A 20,923-nucleotide genomic window follows, 5' to 3' on the forward strand; every position below is an offset into this window, starting at 1 on the left:
AATATACAAGGATCGTATGCTTCACAAATATTACAGTACTGTATATAGATAAGAGTAACTAGAAACCATCTGAACATCTGTCCAAAAGGAAAAAAGCCAAATAGAATGTAGTATAATGATAGCATTGAACACTATGCAGCAGTTCAAAGGAATAAGCTAGATTTTACAGACATCAACTGGATAAAGTTTAGAAACATTCTACTAAACGAAAAAGGTAAGTGCACAATGATTTACACAGAATGAAAGCATGTATGGAAAAAAGAAAATCAAAGCCATACTATACAGGTTCTATGAGTATCTGAAGGTATCTCTTAAAGGTCTGGAAGAATACTCAATACACTGATAACACTCACTGCCTCTGGAGAAGGCAGAAAGGCACCAAATTGGATAGGACAGTCAGAAAGGAGTTGAGCTGTCATTTTTCCCCCAAAGGGAAATCTATTTACTGATTACTTGTGTGATTAAAAATTAATAGTATATAATTTATGTGAGTTGTAAACAGAGGTTATAAGTATGGAATCATAGCTTTTTAATATGCATGCTCATTTGTGCTTCCCCACACCCAACCTACATGCACACACACACACACACACACACACACACTCACACACACACACACACACACACACACACACACACAGGTGATCTTACCAATTTGGATTTTCTATACTTTCCCGGAAGACAGACTCTTCCTTCATGGATGCATATTGTGTCCACGTAAGGCAGTGACTCCTTATAGCCATGTTCCTTTCCTGAGGATTGAACCATGATTCCTCTTCTAACTGGACATTAGGTACCTTTAAAATGTTCACCTGTCCAAAAGACAGAAGATGGTTTTCTGAATTTAGGAGGAACAAGCTACATAAGGACTGTGTCCAGAGTTGCTTTTAGTCTTAGGGAATTAAGAGGACAAGTGATCCTGATATATGGATGATGGCTCACCAGTGGCTGTAAGTCCTTGATAATCAAACATACTATGACCTTACTAAATGCTGGTAAGGACATGCAGATGGCCCAGGATTTACACAGCCTGTATAGTCCCTGGCCTGATTTCCCTAACTGCTAAACACTAAGCAAAGTATCAGCCTCCTTCGTGTCTCCTCTAGGGCTGGTTACGGCCTTCTTAAATTGACGGATTCTAATTGGGCCCACTTATGGGCTCACATGCAGGACAGTATCAGATAAAATATTTTCTTCATTTTAAACTCTGCCCAATATCTAGAAATGTATGCTTTCCTAGGTGGAGGAAACATGCAAAGCTACAAAGGCAGAATTGTACAAGTCAGGGTGTTCTTAAATTATTTAAGAATGGAGATACAGACAAAGTTGAATGCCTTTTTAAATAATAGATGCAAAGCATGTATACAGGGCAAAGGCAGGGTACACACTCTGGGGAAAAAGCCAGCAATAATTTGCTACACATACTGCAACATATTATTATCTGGAAAATAAAAGAAAGTTCATTTTCATTGTCATATCAGCCTTCTTTCCACTAAAGAAAGCAACAGAGTCTTAATCCATGATAAGAAAGTGATGGAAGCTGCCATGTTTTCTACATACAGCACAGCAAAGCAATTTGCAAGCTAACCGGCAGGAGCCCCGCTGGGTTTTATATCACACACGGGATCACTTCCAGGTTGAAAAGACGGAGACATTTTTAAAAGTACGCAGCAAGACACTCTCCTCTATTTCCTAATGATTCTAAAAGGACTCTTGTCAATAATCCCTCTACGGTTAAAGCAATGTGATTAAAAATTTCACTCACCTTCTTCCAACAATCACCAGAGTGCTCAAGGATTTCAAAGAGAGAAAACAATTTGCTATCATGAAGATTTCATCATCAATACCATTACTTTACAGAAACACACACAAAAAGACTTACAGAGGGTGCTGAAAACACTATACTCTCAAAACCATTCTTACTGACAATAAAATGGAAACTGAAGCTTTTCTCTTCCTTACTGAAGATTACACTTAATACTTACCATCTGCCCACTTCTGATCATTCTTACCTAAGAGTCATATCTAACCATGGACAGATTAGAAAAGATGGCCACTTCATGCAAAATGTCCAAAGTATCTTTTAAAATAATTGTTGCCCATCTCTATGTACACTAAGAGCCCTCCACAAAAGAGACAAAACAGACAGGAAAAAAACTCTCTCTGGTAGCACCTGTCAAAACTGAGGTTGGACAGGAGACAGATTTCTTCCTTAGAAGGGCTCTGAGGTAGGAGAACTGGGGAAGTTCTAACACTCCTTCACATCAGAAAATGCTATCTCTTTCCATGACTATTTGGGAAACACCCAACGTTACACCAAATCTGATTAAATTTTGAAATGAATTTACCTTCCTTAAAATTTCTGGAACCACATTTTGACAGACTGCAATCCTCTTTCTATAGATGATCCCTGTTGACACATCTAGAAACAGAAAATTTTTACACTCAAAAAAGAACCGACGGAAATGTATTCTTGTTTTAATGTCAATAAAACTTTTAATGTCAATCTCAATTTTCTATATGTAGAATTCCCAGAGAAAATATTTAACTCAAAACCCAGCATCCCTGACCACTTTTCTGGGCCAAATCCCTCCAAATATCTGTGAGCAAGGAATAAGGATAAAATAGCTAGCCACTCACACTGCACATTCTAAATTCAAGGACGAAAGAATCGTAAATCGTTCACTGCTCAGGACTATCAATGTCAACACTCCAATGGCCATGGCCAATGAGCCCCCTGCTCAGCTCCAACGAAGAGAATGTTTTAACAAAACGATGGAGAATCTGATTATGCCACCTTCTGCACCAAACATGTTTTCAAGCACAGGTTTCTGGCTACAAATTTAAACTTTTTTTTTTTTTTTTACATATTTATTGGAGTATAATTGCTTTACAATGGTGTGTTAGTTTCTGCTTTATAACAAAGTGAATCAGCTATACATATACATATGTTCCCATATCTCCTCCCTCTTGCGTCTCCCTCCCTCCCACCCTCCCTATCCCACCCCTCCAGGTGGTCACAAAGCACCGAGCTGATCTCCCTGTGCTATGTGGCTGCTTCCCACCAGCTATCTATTTTACGTTTGGTAGTGTATATATGTCCATGCTTCTCTCTAGCTTTGTCACAGCTTCCCCTTCCCGCTCCCTATCCTCAAGTCCATTCTCTAGTAGGTCTGTGTCTTTATTCCTGCCTTATCCCTAGGTTCTTCATGACATTTTTGTTTCTTAAATTCCATATATACGTGTTAGCATACGGTATTTGTCTTTCTCTTTCTGACTTACTTCACTCTGTATGACAGACTCTAGGTCCATCCACCTCACTACAAATAACTCAATTTCGTTTCTTTTTATGGCTGAGTAATATTCCATTGTATATATGTGCCACATCTTCTTTATCCATTCATCCGATGATGGACACTTAGGTTGTTTCCATCTCCGGGTTACTGTAAATAAAGCTGCAATGAACATTTTGGTACATGACTCTTTTTGAATAAACCTCTTATTAATTATATTGGGCATACTCTTTTCTCGTAGGGGAGCAGACCCCCTGTGGCTGGAACTATTCTGTTTTGGAAAGAAGTTTACAGAATAGCACTAGGGACGTAAAAAAAAAAAACACAATAAATGTGAGTTGAGAAAAAAAGGAAACCAAATCAGAGAAAAATATAAACTCTGAAGTGTTGTCTTTTGCTCTGTGAATTACTGTGACTCAGCATGTTCCTACAGTTTCTCAAAGCTCTGGCTATAACAGCCCTGAACCTTGGTGCAAACACCCTGAGTGCCCAGAAGCTGTTGGTAGGGTGAGAAATGGGTTCACCTCCTCTGCCTACTGGCATGCCTTTGGCCATCTCATCCAATGTCTGCAGTACACGTAGTGAAAATGGATGAGCCACTCCCGGAGGCAAAGATGCCCCTGTCAGTGGTAGAAATTATAATTAACCACTTAGAAATATGCACATTGTTCTATCATTTGATCTTCTCAACAACCTAAAGGCAGTCTGTTATTATTTTCCCATTTAACAGATGAAGAAATAGAGCCTCCAAGAAGTTAGTTCATGTAGATAGTAACAAAATCAGGACCTGAAATCAGATTTTTCTAATGCCATATAAAACCTTTCTCCTACGAGTGCAGGGACCTGAGAAAACGGCTTTTAATCATATTTACAGAGTTATGGAAGTGCAGGAAATACCCTCGCAAAGACAGTTCTCTCTTCACCAAACAGAGAGAATGGCTCAGGGTCACGAAATGAACATCTCATACGTTTTCTCAGAAGGTTCAAGAGCATGGTAGACCGAGCCTGGGTGTCTTCAAAGGTTTACACATTGATGACGTGCATCTTTATAGCTTCCTTCATTGCCAGCTCTCGAGTTCAAACACTGACAGTGAAAACGCTTCTACCGGAGATGTAAATGACAGAGAACAGGAAAGACTCCTACACTCCAGTCCAAGGATCAGTAAACATCTTCCGTAAAGCGCCAGATGGTAAATATTAATATTTTAGGTTTTGTGGGCCATACAGTCTCTGTTACCACAACTCTATTGTTGTGATAAGGAAGTAAGCACAGATAATACATAAACAAATGGGCATAGCTGTGTGCCAGTAAAACTTTATTTACAACAACAGGCAACACAAGCATAATTTGTCAAGCCCTACTCTAGTCAATACTGAACCATATTGTTAAGCACTGTTGATTCCATAATCCAATCGCTTTACAGTCACATCTCATATACATGCTATTAGTCGTATCTATTTTGCCATCTATAAAATGATATACGAATATATCAAGAGACATAGCCATGTGACCTCATTGTTCTGAGGATTAAGTTAATAAAAGTAAGAGTGCCTGGCACACATTAAGTGTTCAAAACTGTAAACTGTCACAGCTGTCATCAATTCTTAACGGAGAAAGTGACAAGAGCATAAGGCAAGCCTTCTACTGCTGGAAATGCCGGGTGCTCTTTTCTATCAGTCGCCTCGAATACAGAACTATACCTGTTAATATACCTGTTTAAAATATAACAGGCCAGGGCTTCCCTGGTGGCGCAGTGGTTGAGAGTCCGCCTGCCGATGCAGGGGACACGAGTTCGTGCCCCGGTCCGGGAAGATCCCACATGCCGCGGAGCGGCTGGGCCCGTGAGCCAGGGCCGCTGAGCCTGCGCGTCCGGAGCCTGTGATCCGCAACGGGAGAGGCCACAACAGCGAGAGGCCCGTGTACCGCAAAAAAATATATATATATGTAACAGGCCACACACACACACAAAGACACACATCTTTACAAAGATCAGTACCACTTACCTTTTTTTTCCTCCACAATTTTTACAGAGATGACATTTTTATCCATGGGGTTTGGATACTAAATGAAAACACATAAAGAAAAATTACCATTCTTTTTTTTACCAAAGTGAATTACTCCACAGTAACCAGTTATTTGCAGAAACAGTAAATATTATCCAAGCAATCTCTAAGGCCAGTTTTCAATCAAGAGTCTTAATTTTACTAGTTTGGAATAGGTAAGTAGATGCTGTCATCAACTGGACATGTATGAAATCAGGAGAAACCTTCTTTGGAGTCAACCTAGCTCTGGATGGAGAGGGGGAGGTTAGGTTAAGCTAATTAATAAATAATACTATTAATATTGAACCAGCCTTACATAGATGAAGCGTGTTCTTTGTACGAGGCACTGTGTTGAATGCTTTACTTGCATGATCTTTTCTAAAATCAGCCTCTCTGTTGTGATTGGGTCATGGGATATCATTATCCCATCTTTCAGAAACTAAATGGAAACTAAATAAAATCAGAAAGCTTAGGGTCACCCAGCTGGTTAGTGGTAGAGCCACAAAATTAAATCAGGTCTAGTATCAATACATAGTGAATTCCTTCACTATTGTCCTGTACTATTGCCTGGTGGCTGGGTCAGCATCACAGGAGTATAATCACAGGAGTCTATGCCAGGTGCTCAATAGTTTATTTATGTATATATGTGTATGGCTGAGTCACTTTGCTGTACAGAAGAAACTGGCACAGCCCTGTAAATCAACTATATTTCAATAAAGAAAAAAATACAAAAAAATAGTTTATTTATTGATTAAATTCCCCTGAAACACAATTTCATGTTAATAAAAAGCTGACAGGGCTTCCCTGGTGGCACAGTGGTTAAGAATCCGCCTGCCAGGGCTTCCCCGGTGGCGCAGTGGTTAGGAATCCACCTGCCAATGCAGGGGACACGGGTTCGAGCCCTCGTTCAGGAAGATCCCACATGCTGCAGAGCAGCTAGGCCCGTGCGCCACAACTACCGAGCCTGCACTCTAGAGCCCACGCGCCTAGAGCCGGTGCTCCGCAACAAGAGAGGCCACCGCAATGAGAGGCCCGCGCATGGCAATGACAAGTGGCCCCCGCTCACTGCAACTAAAAAGAAAGCCTGCACGCAGCAACGAAGACCCAATGCAGCCAAAAATAAATTAATTAATTAATAAGAAAGGAAAAAAGAAAACAATGCAGGGGACATGGGTTTGAGCCCTGGTCCAGGAAGATCCCACATGCCACGGAGCAACTAAGCCCATGCGCCACAACTACTGAGCCCGCACGCCTAGAGCCCATGCTCAAAAACAAGAGAAGCCACCGCAGTGAGAAGCCCGCGCGTGCACCACAACGAAGAGTAGCCCCTGCTCGCCACAACTAGAAAGGTCGCGCGCAGCAACGAAGACCCAACACAGCCAAAAATAAATTTATGGAAAAAAAAAACTGATAATAGCTACCATTTTTGTCCTAGGCAGTTTAATATATTATTTCAGTTTAATTCTCAAAACTATTCCATGAGTTACATTCTGGGTTGTTTTTTTTTTTCCCTTTCACTTGTGAGAAATTAAGCTTGGATAAACTAAGTCATTTGCTCAAAATCCCCCAGCTAATGAGCATCAAGACTGTAATTTAGCCACAGATACTTTCTTTTGCCTTCAAGGCCTGCCCACCTAACCTACCCTCAAACACCTCAGTCACTCAAACCCCACCCTTTGCACTGCTCAGATGCAAAAAGAGACTCAGACAGTAGAAGTCCTCAAAGCCAGAGGACAAGCAGGCTGATGACCAGGCCTGCTGAGCGCCTGTCAGGCTCTATTCCCAGAGGTTTACTGCTTCATCATGCGATCTAATACGAAAGGAAAATCACAGGGAAGTCTTACCCAAAACACCGTAAGGTGCTGAGGGGGAGATGAGAGCAGCGAACAGGCTTGGGGCGGGGGGCAGGGGACAGGGCCCTCCACTTGGTAAGCTTGAGCTTTAAGCCTTCTGAACCCAGGAAATGGTCTACAAAACTCAGTGAGCAGGGCTCTTCCCCACCCCACGGCAGCTCTGTGTCTGCATGCATCAGTTTGTATAAGAGGTTGACAGAGTGACTGATTTTTCAGGGAAAAGGATCCATCATTTTTACATATTGTTACAGATATCTGTGGCCCCAAAAGACCTGGGATAAGAACACAGACTCTGCAAGAGCAGGAAGTCTGTATCTCCACCAGCCAGCTCAGTGTCTGGCACAGAGCAGGCACTCAACGAATATTTGCCGAATGAATGAACAATCTGGAAGATAAACCTTGCTGACCTCCGGGACCAATGTGGAAACTAAACCTTACTCCCTTCGAGGACCAGGGGAACCAATCTATGAAGCGAGCAGTGGGCTCAGTCCTTGGCATCCCCAACACCACATCACACCCCATGCCGTAAACTCTGCCAGTCACACTCCCATCCGGGCAGCTGCAATCTTGATAACAAATCAACAACTTGTCTTTTTGTTTGTTTGTTTGTGGCCACACGCTCGGCTTTTAGGATCTTAGTTCCCCGACCAGGGATCAAACCCAGGCCCCGGCAGTGAAAGCACCAAGTCCTAACCACTGGACTGCCAAGGAATTTCCCAACATGGCTGTTTAAATATTTATGTATTCATCCATACATGTTCGCTCCAGAAAAAAATGCTCAAAATTACAATGCTTGTTTTCTTGAAGTTTAACCTTCAGTATTTTTTTGAAGATAATGTCCATCACACGGGGTCAGGTTTAGCTGTTCTGTCCCTCAGCAAGGGGGCTTCACTTACACAACACCCTTGAAGTGAGGGAGATATCTGAGACTCACACAGATGCCCTTAATTTTTAGTGTGTGTGTGTGTGTATATAAATCAGAACTTTTATACTAAGGTAAAATGAGAGTATGAGAATATTGCCTCTACTACAGTTCTATTTTACTCATTTTATCATATTCATCAATACATCCTGACTGACTGAATATTATAAATACACTGTAAGCTGTAGGAAGATGACTGAACTAAATTATGAAAGAGGTTGGAAACATAATCACCAGAGAGGGCTAATGATAAAAAGTTCCCAAGCTCTGATTACTTCACAAAGTTATCAGTGAAATTCCTAAAGATTATAAACTCAAATGCTTTACTCACGCTTTTATATAACTTTAATATCTGCTTATTAGGGTGAAGGGTATCGATTTAAATAATAGTGACACTATTCTTCACTTAACAGTTTTCCGACTACCTAGGCACTCTTCCAGGCACTAGGGACAGAGTAATGAAACAAACAAAATTGTAGCCTCTTAGAGAGTTCACATGTTAGTCAGAAAAACAAAAAATAAAATATATAAGGCGAAAATAAATCAGACGAAGGGATAACAGGGGCTTGGGAAATCATGAAGAGGAGCCATTGTAAAATACTTAAGGGTCACTCATTAGACAATTCTTGCAAATTACAAAGTAAAATGGAAGTTGCCTCAGCCAAACACAAGAAATCCTAAGCTACTCACTCTAGTAAACTCATTTGCAAGATTCAAGGCATTTTCCTATGCAACTACTTTCGGAGTTGAAGAGACGTGAGCCTCGAGTCTCCTTCCATACGAGAATGGAAAAAGAAATCAGAGGTTAATTTACAATAGCTAAATACCATGACATGAAAGGCATATATTGTAACTTTTTTTAAAATAAAGATTTATTGTGCTGAGGTGCCCCCTACCTGGCATTACTCAAAATTTTCTGACACCATATTGTGGTAACTTGAATATTCATGATTGAATTCACAAAAATGTATCTGAAGTCAGCTAACAAGGGGTCGAGAGAGGGAAGGCTGCTCAGAGAGGGTCACCACCAGGAAGGCCAATTGGGAAGACAGGAAGCAGGTGACCAGGTTTTTCTGGACACCTGTACAAACACAGTGTGACAGTGGAAAGGGTTAAGCTAGATCAGGATCAAGCCCATCAAAGACTTAACTGCGCATCTATTTTGCCCGCGCAGAGTGCCGTATTAGAGGTCACCATATGTATTACCTCATTTTGTCCTCCTCAAAATGAGTAGATCTCTTAACAAGTGTTAAGATAAGGAGTCTCCATGTTAAAAACATAATGGCATAAGACCTGCACACGAGCAGGGCAACCCTGGGATCTTCCGGTCCCCGCTCCACACTAGTGACTTTCACGGAAGCAAAGTGGACTGATGACCCAAATATCTACCAAAAACCCTTGCCATCCTTGGACCTCAATTAGTGGACCACAAACCGCAGTGGCTAATAATTACTGCACAGGGCTCTGCACATTTGCCATACTTTCTGGGTGACACAAGGGATTTTTCAAGGTATATTTGAGTTCATTCTGAATTTACTTATAATTTTTACATTCTTCAGAGAACGTATAAACTAATCCCTTCCCTTTCCCCAAGATATAAATGTGTTGCAAATATCACTGCTTATATTATATGTATGTAACAGTCTAACAAGGGTAAAACGTAGACTCTCCTACACTGTCATATACCTTGCTTTCATGTGTTTTACATATTAAAAGGCAAGAGGCCATAATTTTCAAAATAATGGGTAAAAAACAAAATACACATTAAAACAAATACATAGCTATGAAGAGTGAGAGGTCAAGAAATAGAGTCCATCTAACTACAGGAATAACATTCAGTATATTTCTGGGAGTAGATCCATGAAGATAGGGTATATTTACATTTCTTATTTACAGGGGGAAAATATAATAAGCTTTCATAAAGACGACTCTTAAGAGAGTAAGGAGTTATTAACATATCAACTTTCCAGGACTTCGGTGGTCCAGTGGTTAAGACTCCAAACTCCCTATGCAAGGGGCCAGGGTTCGATCCCTGGTCAGGGAACTAGATCCCACATGCATGCCGCAACTATGACCTCGTGCAGTCAAATAAATAATTAATTAATTTTTAAAAAAAAAGAAAGGGGCTTCCCTTGTGGCGCAGTGGTTAAGAGTCCGCCTGCCGATGCAGGGGACACGGGTTCCTGCCCCGGTCCGGGAAGATCCCACATGCCGCGTAGCGGCTGGGCTCGTGAGCCATGGCCGCTGAGCCTGCGCGTCCGGAGCCTGTGCTCTGCAACGGGAGAGGCCACAACAGTGAGAGGCCCGCGTATCGCAAAAAAAAAAGAAAAGAAAGAAACAACTTTCCAAAAAGCTCAGAAGTCGATGCCTGCCTTTTATAATACTCCCACCAAAAAAGTCAACGACATCCAAAGAAGCCATTGTTTACCAACTTCCAACTGGCATTATCCAAGAGAGCACGAGGAAGCAGTTAAGCTGATATATCTGTATTAGTCCTTCAAAGAAGGCTAAGGAGACCTAAAGTGAGTCTGGTATATTAACATATCAGTTTTATAAGCATTAAGGGAATCTCTGCTACCCAGGCTGTTGCCAAACATATACACACAAAGGGATGGAGCTATTGAAAAGAGATATGGCGTTTAACTACACAAAGAAATCACTGCGAGCTGTGCCAAATTCCCTTTATGAGCTACATACTATTGTCTATCTTAAAAGAAAAGCAAAGTTGACTTTATACCAAGACCAAATGATTAGTCAAAATGTCAAAGACTAAACACATTTAAGTCAACAGACATTTTGAATGGCTGTTCGTTGGCCTTCGCAGTAGGAGGGTGAAGTAGAAGAAACAAAGGACAAGGAGGCAAGATGTGCAGACTGTGATGCTGCCATCTGTGAAGCCCGGGTGGTAGACCACCAGATGATCCTCAAAGGCCCTTCCGGTGGGACAAGTTATGATTCTAAACAAAGGCCAACCAACGTCACTTCACGCTCATTCATACCAAAATGTCCCAATAAGTGGCAATGACATAATGAAGTTTATTAAAAAGAATCATTCATACAACTGTGACACCAAGGAAAATCCTCTTCCCTAAACATTAAATGCAGCACTATTTACAATAGCCAAGACATGGAACCAACCTAAACGTCCAACGACAGATGAATGGATAAAGACGTGGCACATATATACAGTGGAATATTAGCCATAAAAAGAAAGGAAACTGAGTTATTTGTAGTGAGATGGATGGACCTAGAGTCTGTCATACAGAGTGAAGTAAGTCAGGAAGAGAAAAACAAATACTGTATGCTAACACATATATATGGAATCTTAAAAAAATAAATAAATGATACTGATGAGCACAGTTGAAGGGCAGGAATAAAGACGTAGACATAGAGAATGGACTTGAGGACACGGGGGCAGGGAGGGGGAAGCTGGGGTAAAGTGAGAGTAGCATGGACATATGTACACTACTGAATGTAAAATAGCTAGTGGGAAGCAGCAGCACAGCTCAGGGAGATCAGCTCGGTGCTCTGCGATAACTTAGAGGGGTGGGACAGGGAGGATGGGAGGGAGGCTCAAGAAGGAGGGCATATGGGGACATATGTATGCGTATGGCTGATTCACTCTGGTGTGCAACAGAAACTAACACAGTATTGTAAAACAATTATATTCCAATAAAGATCTATTTTTTTAAAAAAATGCATACACAAACCCAATGCATTTAAAGTTACAAAGTAACTAATCAGTACTCTTGGAAAGCACCATGGTCCAGAAAGCACTAAGGAACTGACGAGGAGACTAAGATACAACAACTAAATGTATTGTGGGATCCTGGATTGAATCCTAGACTGAAAAAAATCGTATTAGTAAACAAGTGCCAAAATTTGAATAATGTTTATAGGACAGTTAACACCGTACCAGTGTTAATTCCCTGATTTTAAAAATTATATAGTGGTTTGAGGAAGTTAAGGACACGAATTTTCTGTCTGTTTTTGCAACATTTTGTAAGTCAAATTATTTCTAAATGAAAAGTTAAGAAATAAATGAAAGTAAAATAAAGACAGTCTGGGAAACAGAATGAGTTTTAGAATCTAAGAGACCTCAGTTGAAGCCCACCTATGGGAGTCTCTGGCAAATTATCTCAGTCAGTCACAGTTTTCTCATCTGTAAAATTAGAAAAACAAAAACAAAACAAAACAAAACAATCTACCTCAAAGAGTTGTTATAGGAATTCAAGGAAATAATTTTATGTAAAGTGTAACACCTGGCACCTTACTGGTTTTGCTACTAAAAATGACTCAATATTTTTGAAAACTTACTTTCAAGACTTCAGTCTTTATCTTGTAACTTACTGTGGTGTCATATTAAGTATACTATTAGTGTCCATTTGCAATCCAGATATATTTAAATGATTACTCAAAAATTACTAAAAGATATTTCTTATTTTCCTAGACTAGTAAAACCTCACAAGCTCATGCTTTACCATTGCAGAATTTGTAGAAGATACGACAAGGACTCCTTGACACATCCCTGCCCACTAGCATTAGGGAAAGCGCCACACTGGAGAAGAGAATAGAGAGAATACTTACTTTTAAAAAAGGCAACAAACTCTAAGTACTCTAAAAGCTCTTACAGATTTATAATTAAAACATGAGAATCTTGCACCACACTGTATGTCTGTGATACGCCCCTGAGAAGGCACTTATCACAAAAATTAATTTATTTCCCTTTGTCCCCTTTGACAGTGAGCTCCTTGAGGCCAGGGCTATGTTTTATTTAGCTTTTCATCTCCCTGGGGCCAAATGATACACAGACCTATTGTGGATTTCTATTAGGAGACATATAATGAATGTTTAACTACTATACTTTGATAGTTAAAATTTTCCTATCTTTCAGGCACTGATTAAGCCACAATCTCTACTAGGTAACTAAGTATGCTTTAATATTATTTAAATGACATTTTAAAAATAAGTCATAATTCGGGGCTTCCCTGGTGGCACAGTGGTTGAGAGTCCGCCTGCTGATGCAGGGGACACAGGTTCGTGCCCCGGTCCGGGAAGATCCCACATGCCACGGAGCGGCTGGGCCTGTGAGCCATGGCCGCTGAGCCTGCGCGTCCGGAGCCTGTGCTCCGCAACGGGAGAGGCCACGACAGTGAGAGGCCCGCGTACCGCAAAAAAAAAAAAAAAAAAGTCATAATTCAAATATGCACCTTTATTCATGCTTACTCTCCCTTTAATTACTCCAAGTTAAAAAGATTTCTGCAGACTACTTCTCTCAGCTTTTTATTTTCAAGTTCATGGATTTACATGTCATAAATTATTTCTGTTAGTATTACTATAACGATTTTTAACAAGTACTTTAAAAGTACTTGTTTTAAACAAGTACGAAAGCACCTACTGTGTGGTGACATTAAACTATGTATATTGTATGCAACTGTGTGCGTTATCCAACTTACTTTCGCCCAACAACTCCAGAAGATATTATTAATATTATGCAGATGATAAAACTGAGGCATAGAAAAATGAACTGACTAGCCCAAACTCACACAGCTAGAAGCACCCCGACACCTGGCTGATGTCAGAGTCCACGCTCTTCCTGTCTTCACCTTCTTCCCGTTGCGCCTAATTTTCTAGTAGAACTGAGGATAGGAAGATAAAAGTGAAGAAAGACTATTATAGTGTGAACAAAAAGATAAATAACCATTATGCTAACCCAGGCCTATCCTTTTCAAATCACTTATTTTGGAAATACGGGTCCACTCCCAATATTTCAGGAGCTCTGTAGGGAGAGATGTTCCACACATGTGTCAGATACGCAAGGAAGAAAAAATAAGATCAGAAATGGAAACATTACTAATTACCCAATCAACTTTCTACTCTAAATGGAAATAGCCATTCATAAATCCCCTTTCTGAGTTCAAGGGTAAACATTCAAACCATTTTGTTCACAACATCAAGCTCCTGGCTAGAATAAATAAAATCCGAGGCCACTGTGTTGAAGCAAAGAAATTATTTTAATCTGTCCCTTTGATTACAGTACCCAGAGTAAGGACATGTTACTGAATCCACAAGGGCTTCGATCTGAAATTACATAAGGCTAAATCCTGAAGACAGTATTTCACTCATTCATTCAATAAGGATTTGCTGAGTCCCTACTATGTTCCAGGATCTCTTTGGATACTTGAGATACATCAGGAACAGATGATAAAATCTGTACCCATGAAGCTTACACTCTATTCACAGTGACTCTTTTACCTACAGCATAACAAGAAAATCAACCTGAGCAACTCTATGCTAAGAAAAACTGTAGCTTCTCTGGCCTCATTTAAGAATAAACAAGAAAAATCCAAGCCACATAATGGCCTTTTGTATGACTTTAAATTTCAGGTAGACAAAATTTAGGAAGAAATTTTTAGGAAATCTAGGAATCCAGCTCATGCAAGGCAAGCCCATTAAACGGACCCATGTTAGCTTCCAGAGATGAGTAAGCCTATCAGCTGCTATATCCATCTATGCAACAGTGTGTTCTCTTTGCAGATGGTTTTAAGTAAAAGGAAGGAAACAGCTATAAACGATGAGAACTAGAAAGCTAAGAGTCATTCAAAGAAAGAAACCAAAACACACTGTCAAGAGCACTGACACTGTAGTTCATGGAAAGTACAGTTTAGCATCGTATGAATAAACCATTTTGGTTTTCACAGCACTCCTCCATGAAGAGTTCAACGAGAAACATTGCACTCCACGAACAAAGAGTATTGTGGTGTTTGCTTTCAAGGTGCCACTTAGCTTTGAAAGCATGTAGCTAATATTTTGCCTGTAGTATCCAACAGGCAGGTGTAAGAAGAGCAAACATTCCTCAGGTTTTAAAAATAGCAGGATATTATATCTTGGAAGGCAAGCCCTAACATACCAAAAGCCAGAGATCAGTAGACTCCATTTAAAATAGAACTTCCTCAGTGCTGTAGCACCTTCAAACATACCATTGTGCAAAATCAGATTAAATGCTTCCCAGAGATCCTATGATTGTCCCTTCTGCCAAGTGCTTTCCTTTGAATAAAAAAAAAATACAAAAAGACTAAAAGAAAAATAAAAGGTATTTTGCCAAAAGGATCATTCTTACTACCTTATGCTTTAAAAGAAACATATGCTTGTCAAACTGTTACACATCTGATCCTCACAACAATCCTGGGAGACTGGTGGGGTACACAGCATATCATTTCACAGATGAGAAATTAAGACAGTAGGGTTGTCTCATAAGGTTGTGCATGTTGCTCACTGCACAAGGTTTTCCAGTCAAGCAGGCCATTGGGCACCTAGAAGGAGGAGCACATTTTTCTAACTTGCATAAGTAGCCCCATACACCTCCCACTAGCCCCATTTACTGTGAGCTTATGGATGTAGACCACCTAGATGATGCCCCTTTCTAATTTGCTCAAGGGCACACTATAGGCTGGTGAAAACTTTCCCAAGGCCACCTCAAAACTGCTTTTAATGAAGGAAGCACAATGACTGGAATCCAGGTGTACTGACTTCGAGTTCATGGCTTTAAATAATGTAAGGTGGGGACCTCCCTGGCGGTCCAGTGGTTAAGACTCCTCGCTTCTACTGCAGGGGGCACAGGTTCGATCCCTGGTCAGGGAACTAAGATCCCGCATGCCGCGCAGCCAAAAAAGAAAAAGAGAGAGAGAAAAGAAAAGAAAAATGAATGAATAATGTAAAATAAGGTGAAAATTCTCAGAGCAACTGAATTTACCGACATCCTAGAGACAGTCACATAGCCCCATCCAGGGATCTCTGAAGGACTGCCTTGTGAATAGAAAGAATGCAAGTGTAATGTCCATAGAGATAACACTGTCCCACCCCTAGACCTTTTCTGCAAATGTTCTCCTCCACTTTCCCTAGCCTTACCTTCCAAAATGTCCTCCTCAGTTTTTACTTACTATGTGCCAGGCACTTTGCTAAGTATTGTATAAGAACTCTTCCAGGGCTTCCCTGGTGGCGCAGTGGTTGAGAGTCCGCCTGCCGATGCAGGGGACACGGGTTCGTGCCCCGGTCTGGGAAGATCCCACATGCCGCGTAGTGGCTGGGCCCGTGAGCCATGGCCGCTGAGTCTGCGCGTCCGGAGCCTGTGCTCCGCAACAGGAGAGACCACAAGAGTGAGAGGCCCGCGTACCGCCAAAAAAAAAAAAAAAAAAAAGAACTCTTCCAGATCCTAACTGAACCCAGCTAGAGAAGCGACCTCAGCTATAACACATGGCACCTAAAAATTGCCCACCTGAGCCCAGTCAACTCGTAGAAATGTGAGAATTAAAAGCTTTCCATCAAAAGCTTACCATTGGTTTAGGCCACTAAATCACCAGGGTGATCTGTTACACAGCAGATAACCAAAACAATGCATTTTCTCACCCTCGCACCTTCAAAGCTATACCCTTAGACCAGGCACAACCGGTCGGAGATGAATAGACCCTGAGAGAAGACTGCAGGCAATAGGAAACTGAGACTGGATGAAGAGCACACAAAGCAGAGTCTACAGCACTGTGTTCCTTCAGTGTTTATCTGAGTGTCTATTATGTGCAAGGCACCACAGCCTGGTGATTCGGGGGTGTGAGCTTGGAGTCAGATGTGTTGAAATCCTGGCTCTCCCACTTGCTAGCTGTGGGAACTTGGAATCTGAACCGCAGTTTCTCCAGACCATGGAATGGAAGTCAATCATAACTACTTCCTGAAGCTGCTGGGAGGAGTAAAAACGATAACGTATGACAGCACTTCCTCCCCCGCCCCGCTGGCCTAGGAAACTCATCTCACGTTTCAGCCATCACTTCACAAATGTCACTTTCTCAAAGAAGTCTTCCCTAATGCCACCCTCCGGGACTTCACAACACTGTGAACTTTCCCTGTGTAAATACACATCATCAGCTGGAGTTACGTGTTCACTTGTTAATCATTTATTAATGTCAGTCTCACCCACCAGAGACCATCAGCTCCATGAGAAGAGAGTCTGTCTGTGGTGCCCTACACCCAGCACGGAGCCTGGCACACAAAGTGTCTCTAAACACCTGCTGAATGAAAGAAAAGCATGTAGCCCAGAAGCTTGACACATGCCAAGTACTCTCTAAATGAGAGCTTGGCACTGTGCTATGTGCTTCTTCAGGAGTGAGATCTACCCCGAGGAAGGTTAGAGTCTAATGAGGGAAAAGACACATGCAGTAGTAACTACCCAACACTGTAGAAGACGGTCACTGAGGCCCAAAGTGTCCCTCCAGCTCTGACAAGGCAGAGATTGCCTCCTGATGAGGACAATCCAGAAAGGCTTTCCAAAGGGGCAGTGACACTGGAGAATCCACACTCCAAAGTGCCAGCCCTAAAACAAAAATGGGGTGTTGGCTTTTTCTCTTTAGGGCCCAGAAGCCTAGCCTAAGGCAAAGTCTACAGCACATCTGTAATTCATTTATTCATTCATTTATTCAATCATCATTCATCAGATTTGTACTGAGCACCTAGTAGGTACCAGGTACTACATACAGGAGATAATTAACAATATTAACCAGCTGACATTCCCCCGCCCAAAAGGCCTCCATGGCAACATCATGTTAGCCAGGGTCCTACTCACTCCTTTGTGACCTGGGCCCCCAAGTGCATCCTCTAATGGAGGTCAGGTCTTATCACTTAAAAAAATCCATCTCCCGGCTTCCAGGTGGCACACCGGGAGCACTGCCGGTGGCAGCTGTCCAAGGCAAATTACAATTCTTGCAAATCTTCCTCAAGATCGTGAAAGCCGAAAGAAGATCTGATATAACACTCATCTGTGGACAAAAAATGTCACCTGCCATTTCAGTGAACAAACGATGTTGTGGCCATAAGTCCTTCAGCCTCTGCAGCCATCCCCAGCGGTGCACCCTGAGGGGATTCAGGACAGAGAAAAACAGGATACAGGTCCTAGATAGTTAAGGCACTTATCAAAGGAATTTCAATGAGCCCATACTCTTGCATTGTTCCATACACAGAAAAATACTAATTTCATTAACTTGAGATGTCCCGTTTTCTTTAATTAGCAGTAATCTTTGTATGGTCAACTATCCTTTTTTGTGTTTGAACTCCTATATATCCTGGCCCCTCCCTTACCTCCTCAGACCAGCCCCAAGGAGCTATCTCAGAGGCTGTATCCAGGCTTAAGTCCTCAGCAAGTCTGCCCAATAAAACATAATTCTCAACTTTTAGGTTGTGCATTTTTTTTAAGTGGACACATCTTAGATGCAGAAACTGAAGCCTAGAGAGAAAATGACCCTTGACCAAGGCCATCAAGTGAACTAACTAAAGGCAGAACCAGACTAGAAAGAAATTTCCCATTCTACTGTCACGAGCCACAGTCCCAGGAGCAGCCCTTGAGATAAAGAGGGCCACTGAATATTGAGGCTAGGGTGCACAGTTATGGTAGCACAAACAACAACAATATATTTTAAAGAACTTAGCAAGCATCAGTCACTGTGATAAGCACTTTACGGGAATGATTTCACTTGAATCCTCACAACTCCTGAGTTGTTACTATTATTTTTCCCATTTTACATATTACAAAACTAAGGCATGGGGACTGCCCAAAGTCCCAAGCTGTTAATGAAAGAGACAGTGGTGAGGTGGGAGATGACGGCTTCAACAGCCTCCACTATCTTTGAAGGAGTCAATGATGTACTAGAGAGATCGAGAAGCCCTGTGCAGCCTCACCGGGGCGCCAGAACTTGGGTTCCCCGCGACTCTCCCTACAGCTGGGGCAGGGTGTGAACGTGTTGCCGCGCACGGAGCCTTTCCCTCATCCTGGTGGGGGAGCTCTCAAGGAAATCCACCCCCGCCCTCGCCCAGCACATCCCAGAGGGGAAACCCGCAGTTGGAAGGGGAGACCGACCGTGGGTGTGGACCTCCGAGCGGGCAGAGGGGTGCAGAGTGGAGGTGAGGGGAGCTGCGGGCGCCCGCTGTCCGGAGCGCATACCGCTGGGCCACCGGGGCACCGCGGGAGAATGCGAGCCCCGGCCGAGACGGAGCGGGGCGAATACCTTTCGGAGGAAGCTGGCGACCACCTGCTCGAAGGGGTACTTGAACACCTCGTGCACGTCCACGGTGACCCCCATTCCGGCGCGCCTGCCACGCCTCCGCGAGCACACTGCTGCTGGAGCTCTGTATGTGCCGGGCCGCAGGCGTCCGCGCCAGGGGAGCCGAAGGGGCGTGGGAGGTTTTTTCTCCTCCTTCTTCAAACTTTCTAAACTTTATTGTCCAGAGAACCAAACAGTCGGTCACGCCCCCGCCCCCTTCCGCCAGCGTCCCGTCGGGCGGCGGGCGCGGGAGGTGCCGGGGCCCCTGGCGGTGTTGGCTGGAGGCGCCTGGAGCAGCCCGGCCCCGGCCCCGCCCTTCCCCGCGCCGGTCACGCCTCGTCCTGGCCACGCCACGCCCCCGACCACGCCTATGGACCCAAGTATACGCCCGGGAGCCGCGGCGCAGTTCCTTGGAGGCTTGGACCTTGCTACTGGGGCTTTTGTCATCACCTCTCCTGGAGCCTTAAGCCGCTGTGGGAAGCACTAAAAAAAAGTAATAATAAATACATAAACTACCCTCCCTCCAAGTTTAGGGATTGTAATATAACCCCCCTCGTGTTGCCGAGTCCTGTGTGACAAAGACCAGCAACCGCATTACTCACACTACCCGGGCAGCTGCCTCTGAGGCTTTAGGTTGCATCTCAGGTACTTAAAAATGGCCTGTATCTGCATCTGACTCCGTAAGGAAATCCTACGCTCATGAAAGGTTAAACACCATGGAGCAAGCAAGTGAATCCATTAATCCAATAATTTATCCAACATGTTACTTCCCGAGCACCTACTATGTGCCAAGCACTGTGGTAGGCACTGGATTCCGCAGTAAGGAAAGCACAGTGCCTGCTGTCAGATGATTTAACACCCAATAAACAAAATAGAAAAAGAAGCAGGATAATAGGTCAAAGTTACAGGCGGCATGATTTTAGCTCGGATAAATAAGGGAGGTCTTTGAGGTGGTGGCCTTTTCATTTATAATTTTATAATCTCACTTACACATAGTCATACTGGACTGGCAAAACCCTAGCCTTGGATAAATCCAGCTCTCCACTTACTCACTGCCTCACCCAAGCCACTGAAAGGGCCTGGAGGAAAACTATACACCCAGGCCTCTCTTTAGATTCATAACCACCAACCTCAAGGGGCCTTTTTAATGGTGCTTAGACAAAAACACTGCATTTCTCTAACCCACTTACTGTCCCAGGCTCCTCTCTCTTCAAACCTCCAACACCTCCCTCCCCAGCCTTATTCTCAGGTGATTACCTTGCTTCCTTTTTCCCTTAGTAAATAGGAAACATCTCTCTACCACACCTATCTACCCACCTGTCCAAATGCCCTGCCTTCGCTCCTGTTCTTGTGGACAAACTGTTGCCACTTAGTTGAGGGCCAATCTCTCCACTTATCCACCAAATCCAGGCATGGACTGCAGACGGTTAACAAACAGCTCTCCTTTAAAAAACTAACCAAAACAAGGCCCTGACGTCTAATGCTGGAATTTTTGTGGTGTAAATACTCCCACCACGGCCAATTTGAAATGACCAGCATGGTGTCATTTCCACCACCCACTCACAATAGACATAACTGCAAGAACACAGACCATGGTAAAGGTAGTAATGAAGTTAGGAAGGGAAGCTTTTTGGATATCTATTACCTTTTAAAATATTGTTTATTTAATAGTAAATTTATATAATTTAATATTTAATTACAGTTGTGTTTAACAACCAGCTGATGAGGTTC

The 20,923-nt window shown here is 42.6% G+C and overlaps 1 protein-coding gene across 2 annotated transcripts in view; it reads right to left on the reverse strand.

Moving 5' to 3' along the window:
• Positions 1–19,231, reverse strand: part of PRELID2 (PRELI domain containing 2) — a 75,527-nt gene extending 56,296 nt beyond the window's left edge. Inside the window, exons 1-4 of one of the 2 annotated variants that reach the window (XM_065875309.1) lie at positions 19,157–19,231; positions 5,298–5,355; positions 2,349–2,422; positions 652–812 (exon numbers count right to left, since the gene is read on the reverse strand). In XM_065875309.1, the coding sequence (XP_065731381.1) occupies positions 652–812; positions 2,349–2,422; positions 5,298–5,355; positions 19,157–19,231 (368 nt within the window). Of the gene's footprint in view, positions 1–651; positions 870–2,348; positions 2,423–5,297; positions 5,356–19,156 lie in introns of both variants that reach the window. The other variant, XM_065875308.1, reaches the window with a different exon arrangement.
• Between the last annotated feature and the right edge of the window lie 1,692 nt (positions 19,232–20,923).

This window comes from Phocoena phocoena, chromosome 3 (assembly GCF_963924675.1).
Source record: "Phocoena phocoena chromosome 3, mPhoPho1.1, whole genome shotgun sequence".
In the NCBI taxonomy this organism is placed as follows: domain Eukaryota; kingdom Metazoa; phylum Chordata; class Mammalia; order Artiodactyla; family Phocoenidae; genus Phocoena; species Phocoena phocoena.